Source organism: Atheta coriaria, unplaced genomic scaffold, assembly GCF_025399875.1.
Source record: "Atheta coriaria isolate IRGN ID8LTWV9N9 unplaced genomic scaffold, Caltech_Dcor_3.1 hic_scaffold_2_pilon, whole genome shotgun sequence".
NCBI lineage: Eukaryota > Metazoa > Arthropoda > Insecta > Coleoptera > Staphylinidae > Dalotia > Dalotia coriaria.
The window spans coordinates 3,575,982-3,600,051 of record NW_027045444.1 but is presented as its reverse complement, the minus strand read 5'-3'; the positions used below and the strand labels follow the sequence as shown (position 1 = coordinate 3,600,051).

The 24,070-nt window shown below is 37.3% G+C and overlaps 4 protein-coding genes and 2 long non-coding RNA genes across 9 annotated transcripts; 2 read left to right on the top strand and 4 right to left on the bottom strand.

Moving 5' to 3' along the window:
• Nucleotides 1-2,284: 2,284 nt before the first annotated feature.
• Nucleotides 2,285-7,015, bottom strand: Alg3 (Alg3, alpha-1,3- mannosyltransferase). The gene is given in 3 exon segments (XM_065316976.1): nucleotides 2,285-2,884; nucleotides 2,886-3,595; nucleotides 6,589-7,015. Coding segments are annotated over 3 exon segments (1,593 nt in total). The 5' UTR covers nucleotides 6,917-7,015; the 3' UTR covers nucleotides 2,285-2,329.
• Nucleotides 2,992-4,125, top strand: LOC135803386 (uncharacterized). The gene is made up of 2 exons (XR_010550793.1): nucleotides 2,992-3,130; nucleotides 3,193-4,125. It is a non-coding gene; the product is annotated as an uncharacterized lncRNA (long non-coding RNA).
• Nucleotides 7,016-7,867: 852 nt separating the features above from the next.
• On the bottom strand, nucleotides 7,868-12,637 carry Csp (Cysteine string protein). 2 transcript variants are annotated; one of them, XM_065316974.1, is made up of 6 exons: nucleotides 12,147-12,636; nucleotides 11,136-11,427; nucleotides 10,635-10,766; nucleotides 9,024-9,086; nucleotides 8,624-8,792; nucleotides 7,868-8,475 (listed from the first exon to the last, which is right to left on the bottom strand). In XM_065316974.1, the coding sequence occupies exons 1-6, from the start codon at nucleotides 12,170-12,172 to the stop codon at nucleotides 8,453-8,455; spliced, it is 705 nt and encodes a 234-aa protein (XP_065173046.1). In that variant the 5' UTR covers nucleotides 12,173-12,636; the 3' UTR covers nucleotides 7,868-8,452. The 2 variants fall into 2 exon arrangements, with proteins under 2 accessions (XP_065173046.1, XP_065173047.1); XM_065316975.1 differs by lacking the exon at nucleotides 9,024-9,086 and having other exon boundaries at nucleotides 12,147-12,637.
• Nucleotides 12,638-13,123: 486 nt separating this feature from the next.
• Nucleotides 13,124-17,120, bottom strand: Pur-alpha (Purine-rich binding protein-alpha). 3 transcript variants are annotated; one of them, XM_065313158.1, is made up of 5 exons: nucleotides 16,956-17,118; nucleotides 16,467-16,511; nucleotides 16,250-16,365; nucleotides 15,624-16,190; nucleotides 13,124-15,557 (listed from the first exon to the last, which is right to left on the bottom strand). In XM_065313158.1, the coding sequence occupies exons 1-5, from the start codon at nucleotides 16,996-16,998 to the stop codon at nucleotides 15,489-15,491; spliced, it is 840 nt and encodes a 279-aa protein (XP_065169230.1). In that variant the 5' UTR covers nucleotides 16,999-17,118; the 3' UTR covers nucleotides 13,124-15,488. The 3 variants fall into 3 exon arrangements, with proteins under 3 accessions (XP_065169230.1, XP_065169228.1, XP_065169229.1); XM_065313156.1 differs by having other exon boundaries at nucleotides 13,124-16,190; XM_065313157.1 differs by lacking the exon at nucleotides 16,467-16,511 and having other exon boundaries at nucleotides 13,124-16,190; nucleotides 16,956-17,120.
• A 333-nt stretch (nucleotides 17,121-17,453) lies between these two features.
• Nucleotides 17,454-18,859, top strand: LOC135803315 (transcription factor Clamp-like; the record flags this gene model as incomplete). The annotated part of the gene is made up of 3 exons (XM_065316907.1): nucleotides 17,454-17,609; nucleotides 17,890-18,413; nucleotides 18,487-18,859. Coding segments are annotated over exons 2-3 (897 nt in total), but the record flags the coding sequence as incomplete, so codon positions are not given.
• A 4,346-nt stretch (nucleotides 18,860-23,205) lies between these two features.
• Nucleotides 23,206-23,822, bottom strand: LOC135801331 (uncharacterized). The gene is made up of 3 exons (XR_010550354.1): nucleotides 23,701-23,822; nucleotides 23,519-23,621; nucleotides 23,206-23,445 (listed from the first exon to the last, which is right to left on the bottom strand). It is a non-coding gene; the product is annotated as an uncharacterized lncRNA (long non-coding RNA).
• Between the last annotated feature and the right edge of the window lie 248 nt (nucleotides 23,823-24,070).

Genomic DNA, 24,070 nt, shown 5'->3' with positions numbered 1-24,070 from the left:
GGAGTTTCGGTGACACCTTATATGATGGCGACCAGTGAAATAAGACGAAGTGACAGACGCGGCGCCACGCCTCAAAAAATCTTGTACGTTGCTATGAAGATCTTACGTCAACGCATGGTGGATGGAATTTACAGCACGTTCCGGAAAGTGCCGGTTACAGAAAACGTAACTCGACGAATGTTAGAAGACCCAGAATTTCTTAAAGAATTTGTTATACAAAACCTTGCCTTTATGAAATCAGTGCCAAACTCCGTCCAGTACTGGGCCTCTCGCAAACGGGATCTCTTTGCTATGCTCCGTCAACTTGGGAAGCCGACCATCTTTCTCACTCTAAGTGCAAATGAAGTACGCTGGTTGACATTACTGAACTTACTCGTCAAATTGAGTAACAAATATCCTGGCAAAGTTGCTGAAGATCTAAACACATCAGAGCGGTGCAGCTTAGTAAGTGACGATCCAGTTACGTGCTGCATATATTTTCACAAACTTGTTGGTACATTGATGAACATGTTGAAAGCAAAGTCGAATTATAATCCGTTCGGCCAATACTTTGTTAAGGATTATTTTCTTCGCATTGAGTTCCAGCATCGCGGATGTCCCCACGCTCATATTTTACTGTGGTTGAACAACGACCCCCTCGAAACCGTTTCAGAAAATATGCCCAACACCATCGAACTTGTGGAGAAACTAAGTTCAGTTGCAAAAGAAGATGTGCCTAACGATACCATCTACTCCAACCAAATACATAAGCACACTTTCACCTGCACGAAACGAGGCGAAACGACTTGCAGATTTGGAATCCCGTACTGGCCAATGCTGACTACCCGTGTATTGGTACCAATGCCAAAAACTGATGGACGCCGCGTTGCATTCCAGAAAAAGGGTAAAGACCTACGAACTTCCCTTAGCGACCGTACATATGCTAGCATGGACGACTTTCTGAGTGATCATAGTTTGACGTTCGATGCATACCTCGACGTAGTGCGTTCAACTCTGCGCAGGCCAACATTGTTGTTCAAACGCAACTTCGACCAACTGATAACGAACACATTCAACCCTTACCTTGCTGGTGAAATTAATTCCAACATTGACATCCAGTTTGTCTTAGATGATTATAGCTGCGCACAGTACGTCGTGGAATACGTTAACAAATCGGCTCGCGGAATGGGTAACTTGAATAGAGAGCTGGCGAAAATGATGCAAGAGCATCCTGAACGGGACTACACGGGCCAATTGAAGGCTTTGAGTATTAAACTTCTAAATGCAGTTGAAATGTCGGCCCAAGAAGCAGCGTGGTATTTATTACGACAACCGATGAGCGAAACAAGTCGTCAAGTCGTGTACATACCAACAGTATGGCCATCGGAGAGACAACGTTGCCGCAAACGTCGTGTACAAATGAATCGCGAAGGAATTGATGCTGACAGTACAGACGTATGGACCAAAAATATCATTCAGCGATATGAAGAACGACCTCCTTCCTTGGAACCTGTATATTTGGCCGAGTTTGCTTCGTGGTATGCTAAATGTCAAGATTTCATCGACAATGAAGACGACGTGGACGTGCATGAGTATGAAAATTTGGAACCAGAGACCGAAAAAAAAACGACGTCAAGACAATATCGCAGACGACAGATGGGACGGATCATACGATACAGGCATTACGAAGTAGATGAAATTGTCAACTATCAACGTGAGATGGTGCTGCTGTATCTGCCCTTCCGCAATGAATTATCTGAAATTGTTGATTGCAATAAATTTCTACAATTATACAACGACAACAAGGATGTCATCATGGAACGCCGTCAGATATACGAGAAAAATCTAAACATCGACAGTGTGCTACAGGAGCTTGAAGCAATGATGATCCTGCAAAATTCTAACAGCACAGAACCAGCGAAAACTGAGGCAAGGAGAGTGTCTGTCGAACAGTCTTCAGAAAGTGCCGAAAATAACGATGACGTGAATCTTATACTACCAAAATTCCTTCTGAATTATATAAAACATTTAATTCTCTGTATAATTTGCCAGTTTCATCAACTTCTACCGAGTGCCACACGAATAAACTATAATTTTCCAACAAAAAGTGTTTTTAACCACAAAAAAACGAAATATTTAATTTTAAACGCGTATAACTCAAAAACTATTAATCATAATAACAAATCCACCTGAATTACCTAAACCATCTAATCCCCCATATAACATAAAAATTTCATCAATTTCCACCGAGTGTTTCACGAACAAATCACCATACATAACCTCCAACATACAACAACACAACATCTTTATATATAACAATTTTCTTTTAATAATCTGCTCTCTTTACAATTCATCCCCGCATAGTCTTATACAAACCATACAACAACCCCGCATGAACCACATGCAGCGTCGCACTACTCCACTCCGTACTGGGATAAATATTCCACGACGACTCCAACAACCCCAGCAACAACAGCGCCATCGGTTTACTAAACGGCGTACTAAACGCCAAATACAACAACGAATGAAAATACCACGAGTAGAACTGATAATGCAGACTCCTCGCACACGCAATCCCAATGAGATTAGTGACAAAGAACGGCAACACAAACAACTGCGTCACTTTACTGAAATTAATCTCATACTTCGGCTCCGGGGGATCTTGATTCACCTTCTCAACATGCAACTTTGCATTTGCATTCTTCACCTTGCTTTGTTTATGCTGCAGGGATTTATTTGTTTTCTTGGTGTTTCCAGGTGGTTTATTAGGTTTCTCCACCTTTATCTGCTTCTCGAATGAGTTTAGGAAGTCTTGTTGTTCTTGTGTGAGTGGAGCATCTTCCTCAATGGGTTTTTGAGGTGTTTTGGTATGTTTAACACGTTTTTTCTCATTGTTACGTTCAGGTTACCTGCTGTTTCATGTCTGATAATGTTTTCTTTAAGGTATTATACGCTTTGAAATACTTCCAGATCAACGGAGTGAATATCCCCAGTAAAGTTATGTGTAAAACAAGTAAACCTATATGAAATCTCATATCTGTGAAGATTTCCTCGTCGAGAAATCGATAATTCACCGTCCATTGGTGTTGGAAGACTCGTCCAAGGTCAAAACTCGCTTTGAGGTAACTCCATGGATGTGTCAGTAAGAATGGTAAGCCTAGAAACAGTTGTACAATGCCACAGATGAATAGATTACTAATTGTTTGTTTCCAGTTGAGATTCGCCATGTATGCTAGTAGTAAACATGGTGAATACAGCAGGATGTTCATTTTGATTGATACTGCGAGTGAGAATAAGAGACTGCCGGTTTTCCAGCGGTCGCTGATGAAGGCGTTGAGTGCGGCCCAGAAGAACAGAACGGCGATGGGGTCGTTGAAGAGGCGCAGGACGTAGATGGAGTGGATGCGGTAGGAGGTGAGGAAGCTGAGGATGAGCGCGTAGCCGGGGAGTTTGCAGGTTTTGATGGTGATGGTGTAGGTGAGGTAGGATTGTGTTACGTAGATGCCGATGAAGATGTATTGGGCGAGGCGGATGTTGGCGCCGGCGGAGGTGAGGTAGTAGAAGGCGGTGTAGACGTAGAGGAAGCCGGCGGGGTAGACGCACGGGCCGGTGTCACCTGAGAATGAATTTAAAATTAGTAATTAGCAAATTTTGTGTGTTTTTTATTTAATTTTGATTTTTATTTTGATGTTGGAGGTGTTTAATTTGAAAATTGTTGGAGTTTATGGTGATATTTTTAAGGGAGGTGATTAATGAAAGGACGGTTTATAGTTTAGGGGAGTTTTGGCAATTTCTACTGGGCAATACACGAATAAATCAAAATTTACGCAAAAAATAAAAAAAATAAAAAATTTAAGTTTGACTTCAAAGTCGAATAATTCAAAAACTAACATAAATTAACAAAAAATTCTTTCAGGATAATAAAAATATATTAATAATCAAATTAATTTGAATATTGCATCAATTTCTACTGGGTGGTTCACGAAGAAATTATAATTTTATGCGTTATAAACACGTGTAATTCAAATATTATCAAAGATATTGATAAAATTCCTTCAGAATTTGATAAAGTGTACAATATTCTAGAGATGAGCAAATTTTGATCAATGTATACCGAGTGAATTGGTAATAAATTAGAAAAATCAATGATTTTGCGTTAACATGCTTTTATTTTACATTTTCTTATGTTAAACGCATATAACTAAAAAACTGTTAATTATATTAACAAATTTTTTTCTGGTTTATGTAAATGAGTTAATTCTCTAGACAATTAGGGTGTTTCATTGATTTCTACCGAGTGTTTCGTGAATAAATTGACAGTTTCGACAAAAACGCGCATTTTTTCATATATTTTTTTCACTTTTGTTGCTTCTAATTTAAAAACTATTAAATATAATCAAGAAATTCTTTCGGATTAATAAATAGGTGTCATTTCTTAGTATAATTCGAGAGTTTCCTCAACTTACACCTAGTGTTTCACGAATAAACTATAAATTTCACAAAAAAACGCGCTTTTAACAAAAAAACTTAGATTTTTGCATTTTAAATGCATATAACTCAAAAACTATTGATTGTATTAACGCAATTCCTTCTGAATCTTATAAAGGAGGTACTTCCCTGTAATAAGTTGAAAATTTCATTAATTTCTCTCAAATGTTTTACGAATAAATTCAAATTGTCGACAAGAAACGCGCATTTTTCTAATTTTTTTGTCATTTTTGTCGCTCTAATTAAAAAACTGTTATAAAATATATAATCATGAAAATCTTTCCGATTTATAAATAGCTATTTTTTCCTTGTCTAGTTTCTAAGTTTCATCAACTTCCACCTAGTGTTTCGCGAATAAACTATAATTTTCCACCCAAACGCATAGATGCCGATGAAGATGTATTGGGCGAGGCGGATGTTGGCGCCGGCGGAGGTGAGGTAGTAGAAGGCGGTGTAGACGTAGAGGAAGCCGGCGGGGTAGACGCACGGGCCGGTGTCACCTAGAAAATGATTTGAAATTAGTATTATTTTTTTTTAATTTTGATTTTTAATTTTATTTTGGTTTTGGAGACGTTTAATTTAGAAATGGTTGGAGTTTTTGATGATATTTTTAAGGGAGCGGATTAGGTTGGGGATGGTTAATGGTTTAGGGAAGTTTTGGGAATTTCTACTGGGTGATACAAGTATAAATTGGAATTTACGCAGAAAATTAAAAATTCGTAATGTTTGACTTCAAAGTCGAATAATTCAGAAACTAATAAAGATAAGAATAAAATTCTTTCAGGATAATAAAGAAACATTAATAATCTAATTAATTTGAATGTTGCATCCATGTCTACTGGGTGGTTCACGAATAAATTACAATTTTATGCTTTTGTTTTGTGAAAATTGAAATTTTGCACTTTAAACAGGTGTAATTCAAATAGTATCAAAGATATTGATAAAATTCCTTCAGAAATTGATAAAGTGTACAATATTCTAGAGATGAGCGAATTTTGATCAACATATACCGAGTGGATCGGTAATAAATTAGAAAAATCTATGATTTTCGTTAACACGCATTTATTTAACATTTTCTTACGTTAAACGCGCATAACTCAAAAACTATTAATTATATTAACAAAATTGCTTCTGAATTATGTAAATGAGTTAATTCTGTATACAATTACAACGTTTCTTTAATTTCTACGAAGTATTTCATGAATAAATTGACATTTTCGGCAAAAACGCGCATTTTTTCATATATTTACACTTTTGTCGCTTCTAATTTAAAAACTATTAAATATAATCAAGAAATTCTTTCGGATTAATAAATAGGTGTCATTTCTTAGTATAATTCGAGAGTTTCCTCAACTTACACCTAGTGTTTCACGAATAAACTATAAATTTCACAAAAAAACGCGCTTTTAACAAAAAAAAAAATAGATTTTTTGCATTTAAAATGTGCATAACACAAATACTATTGATTATATTAATGCAATTCCATCTGAATATTATAAAGAAAGCAATTCTCTATAATAACTTAAAAATGTCATTAATTTCTAGCAAGTGTTTCCCGAATAAATTTGAATTTTTTACCGAAAGTGCGAATTTTTCATTTTTTTTGCACTTTTGTTGCTTCAAATTTAAAAACTGTTAAATATAATCAAGATATTATTTCGGATTTATAAATAGGTGTTTTTTCTTTGTGTAATTTGTAAGTTTCATCAACTTTCACCCAGTGTTTCACGAATAAACTACAATTTTCCACCAAAACGCAATTTTAACATAAAAATTAATACTTCCCAACATTAAACGAATATAACTCAAAAACTATCAATTAGATTAACAAAGCGCTTTCAGAATTGCATAACAGAGTTAATCCCCGGTATAATTGGAAAGTTTCACACAAAAATTCCATATGATTCATACATAAACTATGATTTTTGAAAAAAATGCAACTTATAAAAACTAACGTCACTACTGCTCACTTTAAAATCAAATAACTCAAAAACTAACCAAAATAACAACAAAATTCCTTCCACACAACAAAAATACACTAATCCTTTGTACAACTACAAAGTTTCATCACTTTCACCCAAGTACTTCATACTTTATCCAACAAAAAACCAAAAATTTTACCTTTAATTTGAGCATAGTCCAATGTCCCATTCAAAAACCCTTCCACCTCCTGCATATAAGCTTTCCAATCAATCTCGGTGTACGCAACATTCTCGACAATAATATAATTGAGCACGACTTCAGCGAGCAGGATGAGATAACACGCTGTGGCCACGTAGTTGGGGTCGAAAATCAACTTCTGCGCGTAGTCGTAGCACTTCCAGAAGGTGTTCGGCGCAAGGAATTTTTCCTTCTCCATTTTGCTTCTTCGCCCGGCGACAACGTGCGCCCGACTGAGCGCATGGCCCGCGGCGACCTTATTCTCTTGTTTATTTTTAGTTTTCGTCATTTCCCAGTCTCATAGTATATGTATCACGTTGAATTTCATCGTTTTCACGTTTTCACTGCGTCGGCAAAACTTTTACGCATACTTGTGATTTGGGGGTTATGTACACTAGAAATTTAAATAAAGATATAAAATGTACAAAACTAGAGTAAACAATAAATATGAATGTTTAACATGATAAAAGTGTTGATAAAACATTGTTTTGTAGGATTTTTATAGTTAAAAGTGTGTAGATTGTTGTTATCTTGAGTTATTTTTAAAGAAATTCAGTGAATATTTGAAAATTATTAGGTATTGTGCTAGGCAACCCACAATACACCTTAAATTTAAATTAGATGAAAAATATATAAATATCGATTAAAATACATAAAATTTCATGCACAACATAATAAATTATGTGTAAAATAATTGTTTTTCTAAATTTTAACCTAAATAAACGTGTTTTTCACTATTTCTAAACAAAAATCACTCACCGCTTAACCATATGCAACCCACAATACACCTTAAGTATAAATTAGTTAAAAAATACATAAAAATCAATTAAAAAACACATAACTTCATACGTAACAATAAAAATTGCGTTGAAAACAATCATTTTCGTTATTTTAAACCTAAATAAATGCGTTTTTCACTATTTTTCAAAAATCAATTAAAAACACATAATTTCGCATAATAAATTATGCAACCCATTTTTCCCTAAATAAATGCGTTTTTCACAATTTTTCACTAAAAATCACTCACCACTTAACAGTATGCAACCCAAAATACACATTTCAAGACCTACACCCAAACAACTTAATTTTTGCACAATTATCAATGAATAATTTATTACATAGGCCTCAAAACTTGAATGACACACACGCACAGCGTATACCTACATAAGGCGTGCTTAATTTCGTAAACTTTTACTCCTTGCATCCGCATTCACACGCAATAATCCTGCATATTAATATATCGATTAGAATAAGTATCATTTAATTACTCGTAGATCTTCAATAGTTCAATACTCAATAAGTGTGTATAAGTAGGCTAAATATTTGACATTTCGTTCGTATGTTTCGAAAATCTCTGCGCCTGCATCTCGCAGTGTGTATGTGGACGTAACCGTTTTCTCTTACAAATCAACAACCAACAAATAATCGTAGTAATAGTAATAATAATAACAAAAGGCAACGCTATTGATATACATCATAATATAAGACATTAGTGTCGTAATTCCGGATAGCATGTATATGTATCATTTTCGAGATCGCGAACGAAGAAGTGTCGTGATTAAGAGCGGATAAAATATAGCTTTGGTCAGCTTATACTGTTAGTGCGCAGACGCGTGTGTAGTGTGTGTGTGAATGGTGTGTAAACATGGAGGACAAGAGAATAATCGCATAATTATAACAAGACAGAGGAGGTAATAGGTAGTTATCATGTGTGGTGGCGCGCGCGTCGTTTGGTGTTTGGTATTTTTCTGTATCTTCAGCAATTTCGCGACGATTCCACACGCATCCGTCCATCCAGATTAGTGAAGTGAATTCCAGTGCTTGACTACCACGAATTCGTCGTCATACCTAAAATAGACACATTTATTCATCGGCAGCGGTTTTATATTATGTGTTGAAAAATGTGTATGTTGGGTTGCAGATTGTGTTTTGTTATGATCTGTTGTTGCAATGATGTCATTTTTTGATGTGATGTGTGTTGCCTAGGTAGTGCTACCTGGTGTGTAAACGGGATGCTCGCCGGAATTGAGCGCTGCGGACTCGTCTTTGGGCGGCGGCGCCGGCATGGCAAACACGGGCTGCGCGGAGGCATTCGCACGCGATGGCGAGGGTTGTGTCGTCACCGGTGGACTGTCGCCATGGCCCAAATCTTCATCGACGTCTTCCTGCAACAGTAAAATACACACATAACCTGAAAATTGTTTTTTTTTATTGGATTAATTGGATTAATTTATTTTATTGATGTAGAGCTATGGTAGTATTATGCCAATTTGGGGATGCAAACCTACCTTCTAACAATTATTTGACATAATTTTTGGAAGGCTATGAATTTGGTTATACCGACTAGAACGGTGATTTTGTTTTCGAGGTTTTGTGGTTGTTCGGGGTTAACTCACCTTCGTCCGTGTTTGGTTGCCTGCACCGGCGCTACCTGATGTGCCCTCTAGATTATTCTCCGTCTACGGAATACAAAAAATGATCTGAGCGCAAAACAAAAAGAAAAACAACAAACAAACAAAAAACAAAGCAACTGTTATGAACTTTTTTTTAGCTATTTTCAGTGTAAAATAAAATAAATAAATTTACTAAATATGCGCAAGATTTAAGTTATTTTTACTTTGATTACGTATAATTCAAAAAGTATTCGGGGGAATTAAAAAATTCTTTTGAAATTAGAAAGAAATGTTAGTTTTCTACGTAATTTGAAAGGTTTATCAAATTCTATTGTGTGTTTCATGAATAAATTACATTTTTCGTAAAGTGTCTGCATGTAAAAATAATTTTGTGTTTTGATTTAACTTAAAACGCGAATAAATCAAAGTCTATCACAAATAAATAAAAAATTCTTTCGGCATTATAAAACGGCATTAATCCTTTGTATATTATGAACATTTTATTAATTTCTACCGAGTGATACAAGAATAAATCAATATTTATGCAAAAAAAAAACTAAAATTTAATTTTTTTTTATTTCAAAAGCGAAGAAATCGAAAACTAAAAAAAAGAAACGCAAAATTGTTTTAAGAGATTAAAGAGGCATTAATTATTTACTTATTTTGAAAGTTTCATCATTTTCTACCGAGTGGTTCACGAATAAATCGAAATTTTTCCAAAAAAGCTTTCAAACATAAAGTAAAACTTATGATCTGATAAAACTTTTGACTTTAAAATCGAATAACTAGAAAACTATCAACAATAAACATAAAATTCTTTCAGAGTTATATAAACACATTAATTGTACACATATTATGAAAATTTTATCAAATTCTACTGAGTAATGCACGAATAAACCAAAATTTACGCAAAAAACTATTTTTTTTTAATTTTTGATTTCAAACACGAATAATTTAAAAACTAATGAAAATAATGACAAGAATCTTTTAGAAGAATAAAGAGATATTAATTATTTACTTATTTTGAAAGTTTCATCAATTTCTACCGAGTGATTCACGAATAAATCGAAATTTTTCCAAAAATGTTTCAAACTCAAAGTAAAACTTATGATTTTCTGCAACTCTTGACTTTAAAATCGAATAATTCGAAAACTATCAACAATAAACACAAAATTCTTTCAAAGTTATAAAAACACATTAATTCTACACATACTATGAACATTTGATCCAAATCTACCGAGTGTAACACGAATAAACCAAAATTTACGTTAAAAAACCTAAAACTTAATTTTCAACTTCAAACACGAATAACTAAAAAACCATTAAAAATAAACCAAAAATTCTTTCAAAATATCAAAAACTAATTCCCCTTTAATAAAAATCAACTTATAATACATCTATATACAGTATACTCCAAAAATAACCCGCGTATTTCCGCAAAAAGCAACTAAAAACTAAAAACCAAAATACTCTCATGTTACGAATCCAACCAACCAATCCAAAACACAAACCCAATGCGTTGTTAGTCTCATATCATAATATTGTTATATGTACAACTAAACTAAGGTTAGGCTGGCGAAACATTATCGTCATAATAAAGCTCGTATCACTTACATGGAGATTGTGATAGTCGCCGCTATCCTCGGGCGGCCGCGGCGCGCACTTGCCGCAGCAGAAGTTGCAGCAACAGCAGAGACAACAACAGCAGCAACAGCAAGTCACGATACTGCACACGAAGAATAACGCCTAAAACAAACAAAAAACATTATTTACTAATAATAAAATACATAAAAATCAACAAAATAAAACAAAACATGTTTGTTTTTGTTTGTGTGCACCTTATTCGGAATCAACTTCGCGTAGTTATACAAATACAACAAATTAAAATTGCCCATTTCAGTTTTACAACCGCACACATTCTACTAACACTCAACCTCATCTTAAAATATAATTTTTCATGGATAACCTTTCGATAACCTAAGATGACTATGACTTGTGTATGTGTTTTACCACCAACGCTACCTGGCGGTTAAAAACAAAACCATTAATTTCTATGAAAAATTACAGGAATCTACTTTCGATCGCCATGTTTTTTATCTTTTATCGTTTGCATACCTTGCACCACGGGGATGTGACCACAAAGTAAGTGTTCACATTCTCGTCGCCGAACTGCTCGCCAATGTACAGGCCCAGTGAGCCGTAGTTGTCGTAGATGTTGCGCTTGGTGGTGTCGCTGAGGATGGAGTGCGCGCGATTCACCTCCTTGAACTTGTCGGCGGCGTCCGGATTGTCGGGGTTCTTGTCCGGGTGGAACTTGAGCGCCAGCCGGCGGTAGGTTTTTTTTATGTCGTCGCCGGTGGCGGTTTTCGGCAGCGAGAGGATTTCATAGAGGGAATCCCCTTGCGTCCTAAAAAATAACAAATTTGAAGATTTGGTTTAGATCATTGGGTGTGTATTATTGTCATAAGAGTATATGGGAGGCATGTGAAGAGTAACGGTCTATGAATTTTTTGATGAAATTTTAAGTTTTTTGGGGGTATTTTAGTATAAATTGGTTGTTTAGAGGTAGTTGGTAGTGGTTTTATTTGTTTTAGTTAAATATTTGGCATATTTAATGATTTTATTATGTTTTTTTAAGTTTTTTGATGAATATTTGTTTAGATCGTTAGTTGGGTTTTATTGCCATAAGATTATATGGGTTATATGTTACGGATGACGGTCTAAAACACTTTGGTATAAAAATTTCAGTTTTTAGTGTAAATTTTTAACAAAAATCAATAATTAATAATTAATTATACTTATTTCTATTAAATATTTGCTATTTTTAATAATTTTAAAATATTTTTTAAATTTTTATAAATTTGTATTACAAAAATTCATCAAAAAATCATGTTAGACCGTTGCTAGTAAATTTTCCCATAAGAAATGATTGGTTATACATTAGGATTAGCGGTCTAAAACTGCCAACTGTCAAAATTTCCCTTTCGCTTTAGACCGTTACAAACACATTTCTACCATAAGAAATCATTGGTCATAAGTAACGATCAACGGACTAAACAAACAATCATCTATAACCTACATCTATCACTTGTTTTTCACTTAAATCTATATAAAACTTGTACTTACGATAATTTCCTGCCTCGCATATCCATTTCGAAGCCGTGTGCACCTCGCAGGTGATCAAAGTATTATCGGATTAATTATTGCCGTTCGATACCTGCGTCCTTCCTTTTTTTTCTCCTCAAACCAAAATGCAAACTCAACCTGCTTCAGCACGCCGCGCGTCCAACCATCATTTTTATTTGCTTTCCTCGTGTTGATACTAAAGACACTTTTCGGTCGGATTCCAGCTGTAGCTGTGGCTCGATAGGAATTCACAGCAGTCCAAAACAAAATGTCGGCGATCGGCGAACGATGCGCGATTGTTTGCCGGCCGACAGCCACAACAGCTGGAATTCACTCACGCGCCGTGTCAGCTCCGCGTTGTGATGGTATTTCGGTGTGCACCGGCTACACGCACACCTTGAGTTCGCGTCGGAAAGTCTTCCAGAAGCTCTTCGGCATTCAGCATTCGTCAACTGCACGCCCCACCACTGGCTGTTTACTGACGTCTTGTTTGTCATTTGTCGGCTGTCATTCGGGAAATGTGTCAAATCACACACGAACAAACACGATTCGGTGAATAACGATGATTCACGAATGCGTAAAACGTGCAAATTCACAATTAATTATTTAAATAAACAGTTATTGAGTGCAATGTTCACATGGATATCTCCTTGGTAAATATTTAACGGTATTTCATGCATTAATAACGCGCTGATATCAGTGAAGGTTAAATATTTACACAATTTTTGTTTTATCTGCAAATATTGATAGATAAATAATCAATTAACCGAATTTTGATTATTTAACGGTCGGAAATATTAGTAACACAGTTTATTTTATCATTTAACTATATATAACTCATAAAAATCTAAAAATTATTTTTTTAAATAAAAATAAGCAGTGGTGTAACATAGGCAACCAAATATACACCAAAATTTCACTTACAGAGTGACAAGCAAGTTAAGATGTTTTGTGGTGTTTGGTAAGTGAAAAACTCATTAAAAATTTATTTTATTTATTTTTATCATTAAATCATCTTATTTATAATAATCATTCATCAAATATTCATCTGTTTTTTGAATTTTTGTTACCCGAATTTTGTAATTTCGAATAATTGCGTCGGATCTAACCAAACTTATTTTTCTGTCATCTCATATTTAAATTTACACTTGGCGAGTAGTTGTACACGAACGAAACCAACTAAAAACCACCGCGAGAAACTCTCGGAGAGACTACCGAATTAACACAAAAACAAACTGCTCAACTGCTCTGAAGTGAACTGCGGGAAGGCGCGCATGCGCATCTCATCTGTCATCATCATGGACCAATTGAATAAATTTTTAGGTTTTCTTTGTACTGAATCAATACTGTTTCGATTTCTCCGCCACACACGCCATAATCATCAGCCGCCTTCCCACAGCGAAACGTTTCACATCAATTCAATTCAATATCATTTAAAACCACGACGCATACAACACAATCTGCATTATCATCTTGTGAAAAATGACAGACACATGATGCGCATGCGCCGTCGTCGGTGTCAACTGTCAACTGCTGGATTTTAACTGTTTTTGTATAATTTTTGTATTTTGCATTCGCTATGTGTGTGGAATTCTCAAATTTAATTATGTACTTAAACATCAACTTGTACTTGTACGATGCACGTGTCGCCGGCGGCGGTTCGCGGTCCGCCACCCGCGATACTCGCGTGATTTGAATATTTCTCTTTATCATCAATTATATAATTAATTGTAAACAGCCTACAATATATCTTAATTGTTTCATCATCGCGTTCTCTCTTTGTTTCGTGGACAAATCGAATTGAAACATTGGTTGTGTGTGTGTGTGTATGTGGCAGAATGTCAAATGTTCGTAAATTGAAAAATCTCCTCTCACTAACTAGAATCATTTAATAATATTAATATGTTTATCATCCGCATGTTTTGAAAGTTTTTTCTCCGCGCTTATAATAACCTATTTAATGTCCAGCATTAGTTCATAGTTATTCTCGGTGATTGTTTTTTTGATCTCATTTTCAACTGGATTCTAGTGTGTCACTGTATTCGTGTGGGTGTCACGTTTAAACGCAGTTTAAACAATCAACATAAATAATTATTCGATAATCAATAATATAATCCATTCGTAAAATAAATAAATTCTTTTTTTTTCTGTGTATGGTAGTAAATTTCTAAAGATTCTCAACAAATGTTTGCGTTTTTTTCTTCTTCTTCTTTTTTTTAAAGTTTAGTTTAGCGTTGTTTCAAAAACTCAAAAACAACGTTCACGCACGTGTGTGTAGAAACAAATTGCATTTGTTTTGTTTTTGGCAGTTGGTTAACAATCACGCACAGCCACACCGAATTCACAACCTAAAAACCACTTTTAACCTGATTTTTAGGTTGGAATCGAGTGTGGACAGTTTGAGGTGATCATCATCATCACTGCGGCGCTGCGTCACACAAAATGGCGGAAAACGAAGAGAACAAGCCGCTGCTAGCCGAGCCCACCACCTCTGTATCTCTGTGTAGTAATTCATGCGCAGTTACCACGCGCACGCCGGCTGTGCGAACAAAAATAAACGCCGGCGCGCTGCGACAATTCTCTAATATCACTAACATTACATATTACATATCCAGAAAGATCAAGTAAGTGACAAAGAGAGGTTAATATTAATATTAACAAACAAACAATGAAAAAAAAAAATAATGGCGTGGCAATCGAAACAAAAAAACTATATGACTAGTATGATTAGTAATTAGTAATTAGCAATCTCAGTTGGGTGGGGGGTGTGGGACCTATTAAACATTAAAAACTCAACAATTAAATAAATAATTAAACCAAAGAAGACGCAAATAAAAACGAAAGATGCGCGCGCATGGTGTGTGTGAGGGGGCTGCGACTGCGCGCCGACATTTTCTTTACTTTCTTGCAATACCTCCGCAAGAAATGAAACCTTACTTTGTCCTATTTTATAGGCGCTATTATTAAATTACACATTTGTTTTTGTTACTGACAACTGTAGACTACTCTCCGCACACCCTCTTTTTGAAGGTCAAAAGGTTAAATCTCGATTTAGTTGCGTTAGAATTTTTGTTTTTTTTTTTTTATCAAAAAGAGGGTGGGAATGTTTAGTTGTACGCATAAAATGCCCCGCTTCCTACTAGCTGAGTTATTTTGCTCAATTATTAAATCGAAGAACGCGCTTTTCTATATGATTACTGTTTTGTTTTTTGTTTTAGTGTTGCCTTTCTTGCGACCTGTGAGGCTGTTTTAGTAGAGCGGAGCGGATGTGTGTTGTGTGTTTGTTGGGAGAGCTGGACGCGCTCGCAGCAGCATTGTGGATGAGGCGGCGCTCCGAGAGTTTTACTTGCCGCCGGCGTCCTGCGATTGCCCGCCGCTGCCGCCGCCGCCGCCACCACCCGTGCCATTGCCCTGCACAGTAAACGATGCATCGTTAGACGCGGCATCACTGTTGCGCCCGCTGCTGCTGGATCTTACCAGCGGCTGGTCGGCGTGGTTCTGCTTGATCTTGTCGCAATAGTCGGCGAGAATATCGCGAAACCGCGGCCAGATCTTCTCCGGCACCGTGATCGCCGTGCGGAAGTTGGTCTTCACCTCCGAGATGCGCATGTAGATGCCGCGATTGTTCTGCCCGACGTCGAAGTAGAAGTTCTTCGAGTCGACGTGCAGATGCCGGCCCTCGGGCAGGTCCGGTTTGTAGGCGTGCTCGTCGCAGCCGAACTCGTCGAGCAGGTCGGTGAGCGCGTCGCGGAACTCGATCATGCCCTGCGCTGGTATGGCGACCTGTGAGCGCGGCCCGCCGCGCGTGATCGTCTGCGAGACGCGCAGAAAGCGCCCGCGCGAGTTCTCCTTCAGGTCCAGGTAGTAGCGGCGATTGTCCTTCACCATCATCTCGCTCTTCAGCTTGCCGTCCTCCGGCACCGAGTCGGGGTTGGGCGGCCCCAGCGACGAGTAGAAGTCGCTGAAGGTGCTGAGGTGGTCGCGGAACTCGCCGGCGGTTGACAGCGCGAGGAATATCTGCGATCTTCGTCCATCTGCTCCTATCTATATAGGCATTACTCAACAGTTTTATTCTGTCAAAAATGGTTTTGTTTTGATTTTACCTCAGCAACTTTTATAAAACGCCCGCGTCGATTTTGTTTCACGTCTAGATAGAAGCGCTTGCTCTGTATCTGCAGCATCTTGGTGGCAAGCTCCTGTTCCATCGCGCCCTGCTGACCTAAAACGCAAAAATTTCCCAAATTTTTTATTCAAATTTTGACAGATTTTTTCGCAATTTTTTGACAGACACATGATTTTTTTTTGATATTAATATTGTACCTGGGTCATACTCCGTGTTTCCTTGCTCCATCCCTTGGTGGTATTCTAAAAAACACAATAAATTTCACACACAACTTGCATCGCCGCGAAATCTCAAACGGCGAGCTTTGTTTCCGCGGGCGGCGCACGTCGAAGGCTACAACTGAATCGCTATTGGCCAAGGTCATCGCGGCCTATGACAATGCGACGCCGCGTAATGCAGGCGGCGGGGGCGCAAGAGACAATGAAAGCGGCGCCGGGCGACCGCTGGACGTAATGACACGCACCGCCGTCGATGCCGGTGGGATGTGCGTGCCTGCTGGTGGCGGTTCGACGGCGGTGCGTGCGTCCTTCGCGTTGATTTCGCGAAGGTCGCGACGTTGCGCGCGGCCGCGGCCATCTTGCCCTTCCGCGGGGGCCGCCTGTCAGCTGGTCGGCCGGCGGGCGCCCGCTGCTTGTACGGCTGCGACATGTCGTAATACGCGGTGGATGTGATCCGGGCGCACTTACTCTGCGAGTTCGACCCCTCATCGCCGCTCCCTAAATCCGACATGCTCCTCACTCCTCACACGGCCGGGGCGCACCAACACACTACACCGAACCTGCGACTGTTTGGCTGCCAACCTGCTAACCGCTGCGCATTAACAGTCCGACAGACACTGAGCGCGGGCCGCGGCGCGGCGCGAGCGCTAGGCGAGAAACACACCAGCGCTGCTATTGTTCCAGGGGCAAATAGCCATGCTACTCTGATTATGGCAAATCCCCACTAGATGTCGCCACCATCGCTATAAATTATTGTAATAATTATTTAGTAAAATAACAATTTTAACTTCATATTTAATATGAATAATATAAAATTAATTATTTACTATAATATAAAAATACTTTTCACGTATTTATATAAGTTTTTAATACGTAAAAATCAATTTGTAATTCATGAGATTTGAAAATATTTAATGGCGGCGTTGATTTGTAGAGTGCGCATGCGTAGAAGTGGACGCTGCCCGAACGCTGACAACAAGCGGCGGCGAACGAAGATGGCGACATGTCGTGCGGCCATTTTCTAAAGTGAGACAGACGTCGCGTGTTTTCCTCGAGTTTTTCGCGAATTTCGGCGTGAAAACCCATCGACGGCGGGCGGCGCTCGACCTGGCGGACGACAAGGTACGTACTCCATGCACCGCATCATATTTCCACGCCGGGCGCGCATTATTACGCACTGGGGATGGTTTCGCGGGCGCCCGGTCGGCGCGGCGGCGTCCAACAGAGAGACGCGCGCTTCGAATGCTAGACGCGACGCGATAGATTCGACTAGAACGGAGCGATAGAGACCGCGGTGTGGTTCAAAACAACGCTCGCTCGACGATATGCGCTTTTGTTTCTTTGTTCATTTGTTACCCTCCTGTGTCGCCATGGCAACATGTTCAACATTTGTTTCTTGTAGATGTTCGACCCGAACACGATCACCACGCAGCAGTCGCAGGTGCAGGTGCAGTACGGCCAGCCGCAACAGCAGCAGGCGCAGCAGGATAGCAAAGAAGTGGTCAAGATACAAACGCAGCAACAAACCCAGCAACAGCAACAAGACAACAAGCAGCAAACCTTCTCTGGGTTTTGCTATACCAACGTGAACATGATTCACAAAATCGAGCCGAATACCGACACTGTAACACACAATTCAACGGTGAACATGTCCCAACTTGCTGATGACAAATGCTACATCACACAACCATTCAGCTACAACTATGCACTGGTTAATCAAATGTCCCTGGCACAGACCAACATCAGCAACATCACTTTCAAGTGTGATGTGTGTGGTTTAATGTTTGCGCATTTATCACTGCTCAATCATCACAAGAGAATACACCAGCAGCCACAGCAACAACAGCCGGAAGGCACCCAGCAGATCACTGTCCAGGTCCAGCAACAACCGCAACAAATTCAAATTGTGTCGGCGGATCGAATAAGGTGAGTTTTATGCTTGAATAAAAACACCGACGGATTTAACGCTAAGCTTAACTTTAAGTGAGCAATATTTTAGGTACAGCTGTGATGAGTGTGGCCTCACGTTTCTCACACAGAACGACCTCAAGACGCATCGCCTGCAAACGCATCAGAACAACCACCAGCCGCAACAGCAACAAGTGCAAGTCACGCATGCGCAGCAAGCGCAAAAGATCAAAACCTGCGAGACTTGTGGTACACCATTACCACAGGAGGGCAACAAGAAGCGCGCGGTGATGAAAACCAAATGCGAGACTTGTCTCAGCGCCGAAGCAATCCAACCGCAGCAGATTTTCGTTGTTGCTTCTGCACCGGCGGATGCAACTGTGAAATTCGAAGAGACTACAGCGACGCAAACACAAACAGCGAGTAATGTTGGTATTGGTACACAGAATACGATACCAATCGGGAGCTTACCAGCGTCCACTGAGGATCAGGATAATACCAACAGTGAGGTGATGGTGGTCGAGCCCAAGTACGAAGCGCCTGATATGACTGAGATTTCCGAGCTGCAGGCGCAACTGTCTTAAGTTAATCTATTATTATTTTTCTTTTCGTCTTTGAATTCACCGATGTTGCATGAGAACATATGATTTTGAAGATTCGCCAAGTTTTAGCTCTTGACTCTCCCTAGGTTATACGAATTCTTGATTGAATGAATCGATCGGCAGGATAATAATTACCTATTAGTAATATGTTTCTTGAATGATACAAGTTATGATGTTATATTGTACATAGTAGCTGTAAGTTATGCTAACCGATCTAATGCTAGAATGAATACAGTTTAAGTGATAAGAATAAAGAACATGCCAAGATACTTGTGTTTGTTATTTTCTTTGAGTTTTCCTTGAGAAAATGAAGGTCATGTCAATTGTTGACATGTTGAGGTAGGAAAGTGTTTGTATTTCCTGTACAGATAAAGTTATTTGAAGTATCTTATCAGTTTGTGATAGTTAAAAACACGCTTTACAATCTGCATACCTTTCCTACTTCCTAAATCATTAGAAATTACCCTAAATTGCCAATCAAACTCAATTTTTCTAAAATTTTGCAAGGTTAGCTTAGAAAATAGTTCATATCTCCCAAACTAATTAAGCAATTTAAGGTTTCTTACCGTTATATAATAGTTAAAGAGTCCCTTAATAACCTGCACGCTTTCCCGTTCCCTTGAATCTACGAGAAGTGCCCTAAAATGCCCTTTAAACCTCAATTTTTGTGAAATTTCGCAGTTTGCTTAGAAAATAGTTCATATCTCCCGAACTAATTAAGCAATTTAAGGTTTCTTAACGTTATATAATAGTTAAGAAGTCTATTAATGACCTATCGACTTTCTTGGTCCTTTAAATCCACGAGAACTGTCCTAAAAGGCCATTCAAAAATTTAATTTTTGTCAAATTTTGCACTTTGCTTAGGAAATTGTTCATATCTCCTGAACTAATCAAGCAATTTCGGGTTTCCTTTCATTATATTATAGTTAAAGAGTCCCTTAATAACCTTACCACTTTCTCGATCCCTGAAATCGACGAAAAGTGCCCTAAAATGCCCTTCAAAAATTCAATTCTTCTCAAATTTCGCATAATTTGCATAGAAAACAGTGCATATCTCCTGAACTAGTCAAGCAATTTAGGCCTTCTTAACGACATATAATAGATAAAAAGCCCCTTATTTATCTGCCCACTTTCTTGCTCCTTTAAATCCACGAGAACTGCCCTAAAATGCCCTTCAAATGTTACATTTCTCTAAAACTTCATACACAGGAGGTGAAAAACTGTCCATATCTTCTGTACCAATTGAGCAATTTAAGGTTTTTCAGCATCAGATTATACTTAAAGAGTCTGTTATTACGGTACATACCCTTTCAATCCCTTAAACCCTCTGAATGTGCCCTAAAATGACCAATAAACATTCAGTTTTTTACAAATTTCGAAAAGTTGGCATGGAAATCAGCCCATATCTCCTGATTTAATGACGCAATTTTAGATATCTCACCGTCATTAAATAGCTAAAGAGTCCCTTTATAGCGTGAGTGTATTCCCGATCCTTCAAACCCTTCGAAAATACGTTAAAATACCCTTTAAAGGTAATTTAAACCATTATTTTCCGTTCTTTCGTCGACATAACCTCATTGTGTAAAATTATTTTCGGTCGAACAACAGGGTCGAACTTGTTTGAGTTAAATTATTTTCGCCGAAGAACAGGGTCGAACTTTTTGTGTTAAAATATTTTCGGTCGAAGAACAGGGTCAAACTTTTCGGTTAAAATTTTTTCCTGCGAAAACAAAATAAAACTTTAAATGCCTATAACTCCTGAACTAAAAGGGCTAGAAAGAAAAGGACTTCAGATCTTGAATGCTTAAGAAATTCTGTATTACATAGGCTATTAAAAACAACAAATTCTCAATTTATTGTTTCGTGTATGTGTGAATGCATGTGTGTGTGTGTCCAATTTCGGGCTGAAATCAGTGGTAAAATCGAGTTGTGTTATCCGGATCCCAGAAAGTTGAGGAGGCTGAAAACTTTCGTGGGATTTTTAACTATATCTTTCTCTCTCTGACTTTATATCACCCTCTCTCTCTGTAAACTTTCGCGGGATTTTCGACTGAATTTGAAATCTATTTGCTACCTCTCTCTTTCTCTCTCCGTCTCTCTCTTTCATTTCGTTCAATTTTGCCTCGAAACTAAGGGAAAAATTGATTTTAATATTAGGAACCCAGAAATGCGAGGAGGCTGAAAATTTTTGCGCGATCTTCGCACGAATTCAAAATAATTCCGAATTATTTTTAAAAACTTCGCCGGAAATTTTCAGATTTCATGGAAAAAAATGGGCAAAAAATGCCAACATTTAGGGGTATTTTTAAGGCATTTCTAGGCCTTTTAGGGCACCGAAAATGATATCAAACGATGAATCAACTCTTTTTCTACCAAATAAAATAAAGAACAATCAAATTGAAGCAGAAACAGCCGAGATACAGGGCGTTTTCGAGGGCGTGTTTCAAAGAATTGCAAAAAAGGCCGACTTTCAAAGTAGATTTTAGGGCATTTATTGGGCTTCTAGGGGATTAAAAAGCATATCAAACAATGAAGCAACTATTCCTCTACCAAATGAAACAAAGATAGCTCAAATTGAACCAGAAACAGCCGAGATACAGGGCGTTTTCGATAGCGTGTTTCAAAGAATTTCAAAAAAGGCCGACTTTCAAAGTAGATTTTAGGGCATTTATAGGGCTTCTAGGGCGTTGAAAAGTATATCAAACAATGAAGCAACTATTCCTCTACCAAATGAAACAAAGAAAGCTCAAATTGAACCAGAAACAGCCGAGATACAGGGCGTTTTCGAGAGCGTGTTTCAAAGAATTGCAAGAAAGGCCGACTTTCAAAGTAGATTTTAGGGCAGTTGTAGGGCTTTCAGGGCGTTGAAAATATATCAAACGATGAAGCAACTATTCCTCTACCAAATGAAATAAAGAAAGCTCAAATTGAATCAGAAACAGCCGAGATACAGAGCGTTTTCGAGAGCGTGTTTCAAAGAATTGCAAAAAAGGCCGACTTTCAAAATATATTTTAGGGCATTTATAGGGCTTCTAGGGCGTTGAAAATTATATCAAACGATGAAACAACTATTCCTCTACCAGATGAAATAAAAAAAGCTCTAATTGAACCAGAAACAGCCGAGATACAGGGTGTTTTTGAGCGCGTGTTTCAAAGAATTGCAAAAAAGGTTGACTTTCAAAGTAGATTTTAGGGCATTAATAGGGCCTTTAGGTGGTTGAAAAATATATCAAACGATGAAAGAAGTATTCCTCTAGCGAATAAAATAAAGAACAGTCAAATTAAACCAGAAACAGCCGAAATACAGGGTGTTTTTGAGGGCGTGCTTCAAGAAATTGCAAAAAAGGTCGACTTTCAAAGTAGATTTTAAAGCATTTATAGTATCTTTAAAAGGTAAAAGTACATATCAAACAATGAAACATTTCTTTCTCGTTGTAATAACAGATAACGTGACAAAATTAACCAAAAAACAACGGAGATACAGGGTGTTTTTCATAGAACGTGAATAACAAGACAAAAATCTTCGTAACTAAGCATATATTTATAAAATCGTTACAAATTTTACATAAAAATAAAGCTTATTAATTAATATATGAGTTATAACAAATATAATTTAACAAAAAGGTGTGATAAAATATTTAATGAGTGATTTCACATAAATATACATAAATAAACGATGATATTACAAATGCTGCGTGTTTTGTGGGTTGCCTATAGTCACATCTTATATTCAAATTAATTGCACCAATAACTCATGCAAAACTCGCATAAAATGTAAACTGAACCAAAAAACATGTATGGGCTTTTATTACACACCTATACTAACAAAATCTGTGTACAAACCGTGTATTTTCTTAATTTGGATAAACATCAATGGTTTTAACCATTTTGAAAAAGTTTGCGTAGAAAACAGTTCATATATCCCGATTTAATTAAGTAATAAAGGATTTCTTTTCGTTATATAATAGATAAAAAGTCTCTTAAAATCACGCACACTTTTCAATATCTTTAATCAACGAGAAGTGCCTTTAAATGCCATTCAAAAAGAAATTTTTCTTCAGTTTTGATAAGTTTGCATACAAAACAGATCATATCCCTCGTATCAATTAAATAATTTAGAGTTTCTTATGAACAAATAATAGCTAAAGAGTCCCTTAAACATCTGCCCACTAATACAATCCCTTAAATGTGCGGGAAGTGCAGTAAAATAACAATCAAACATTTATTTTTCTCACATCTTGATCAGTTTGCATAGAAAACAGTTCATATTTTCCGAAGTAATGAAACAATTTAGGGTTTCTTATCAATATATAATAGTTAAGGAGTCCCTTAATGATCTGCCAACTTTTCAATTCCTTTTAAACCACGAGAACTGCCCTAAAATGCCATTCAAAAGTTGACACTGTTCTTAAACTTCATCAACAAAAAGTAATAACGGCCCATATTTCCTGTAAAAAATGAGGAATTTAGGGTATTTCTGCATCAGTTTATAGCTTGAGAATGCATTATTAAGATACATACCTTTCCAGTTCCTTAAACCCTTTGAATGTGCCCTAAAATGAGCTATAAATATTTTGCTTTTCGCAAATTTCGAAGAGTTGGTGTGGAAATCAACCCATATCTCCTGAATTAATAACAAAATTTAAGACATCTCATCGTCATTTAATAGCTAAAAAGTCCCTTTATAACTTGAGTATACTCACCACCCTTCAAACCTTTCGAAAATACTTTGAAATACCCTTCAAAAGTAATTTATACCATTATTATTCGTACTTTTGTCAACATAACCTCATTGTCAGAAATTATTTTTGCTCGAACAACAGGGTCGAACTTTTTGAGTTAAAATTTTTCGGTCGAACAACAGGGTCGAACTTTTCGGTTAAAATTTTTTCGCTCGAAATCAAAATAAAACTTTGAACGCTAATAAATTCTGAACTAAAATGGCTAGAACAAGAAACACTTCAGATTCTTGATGCTTGAAAAATTCTGGACAAACTGGGCTACTCAAAAAATAAAATTATAATTTTATTGTTTTTTTATGTATGTGTGAATTTGCATGTGTGTGTGTGAGAG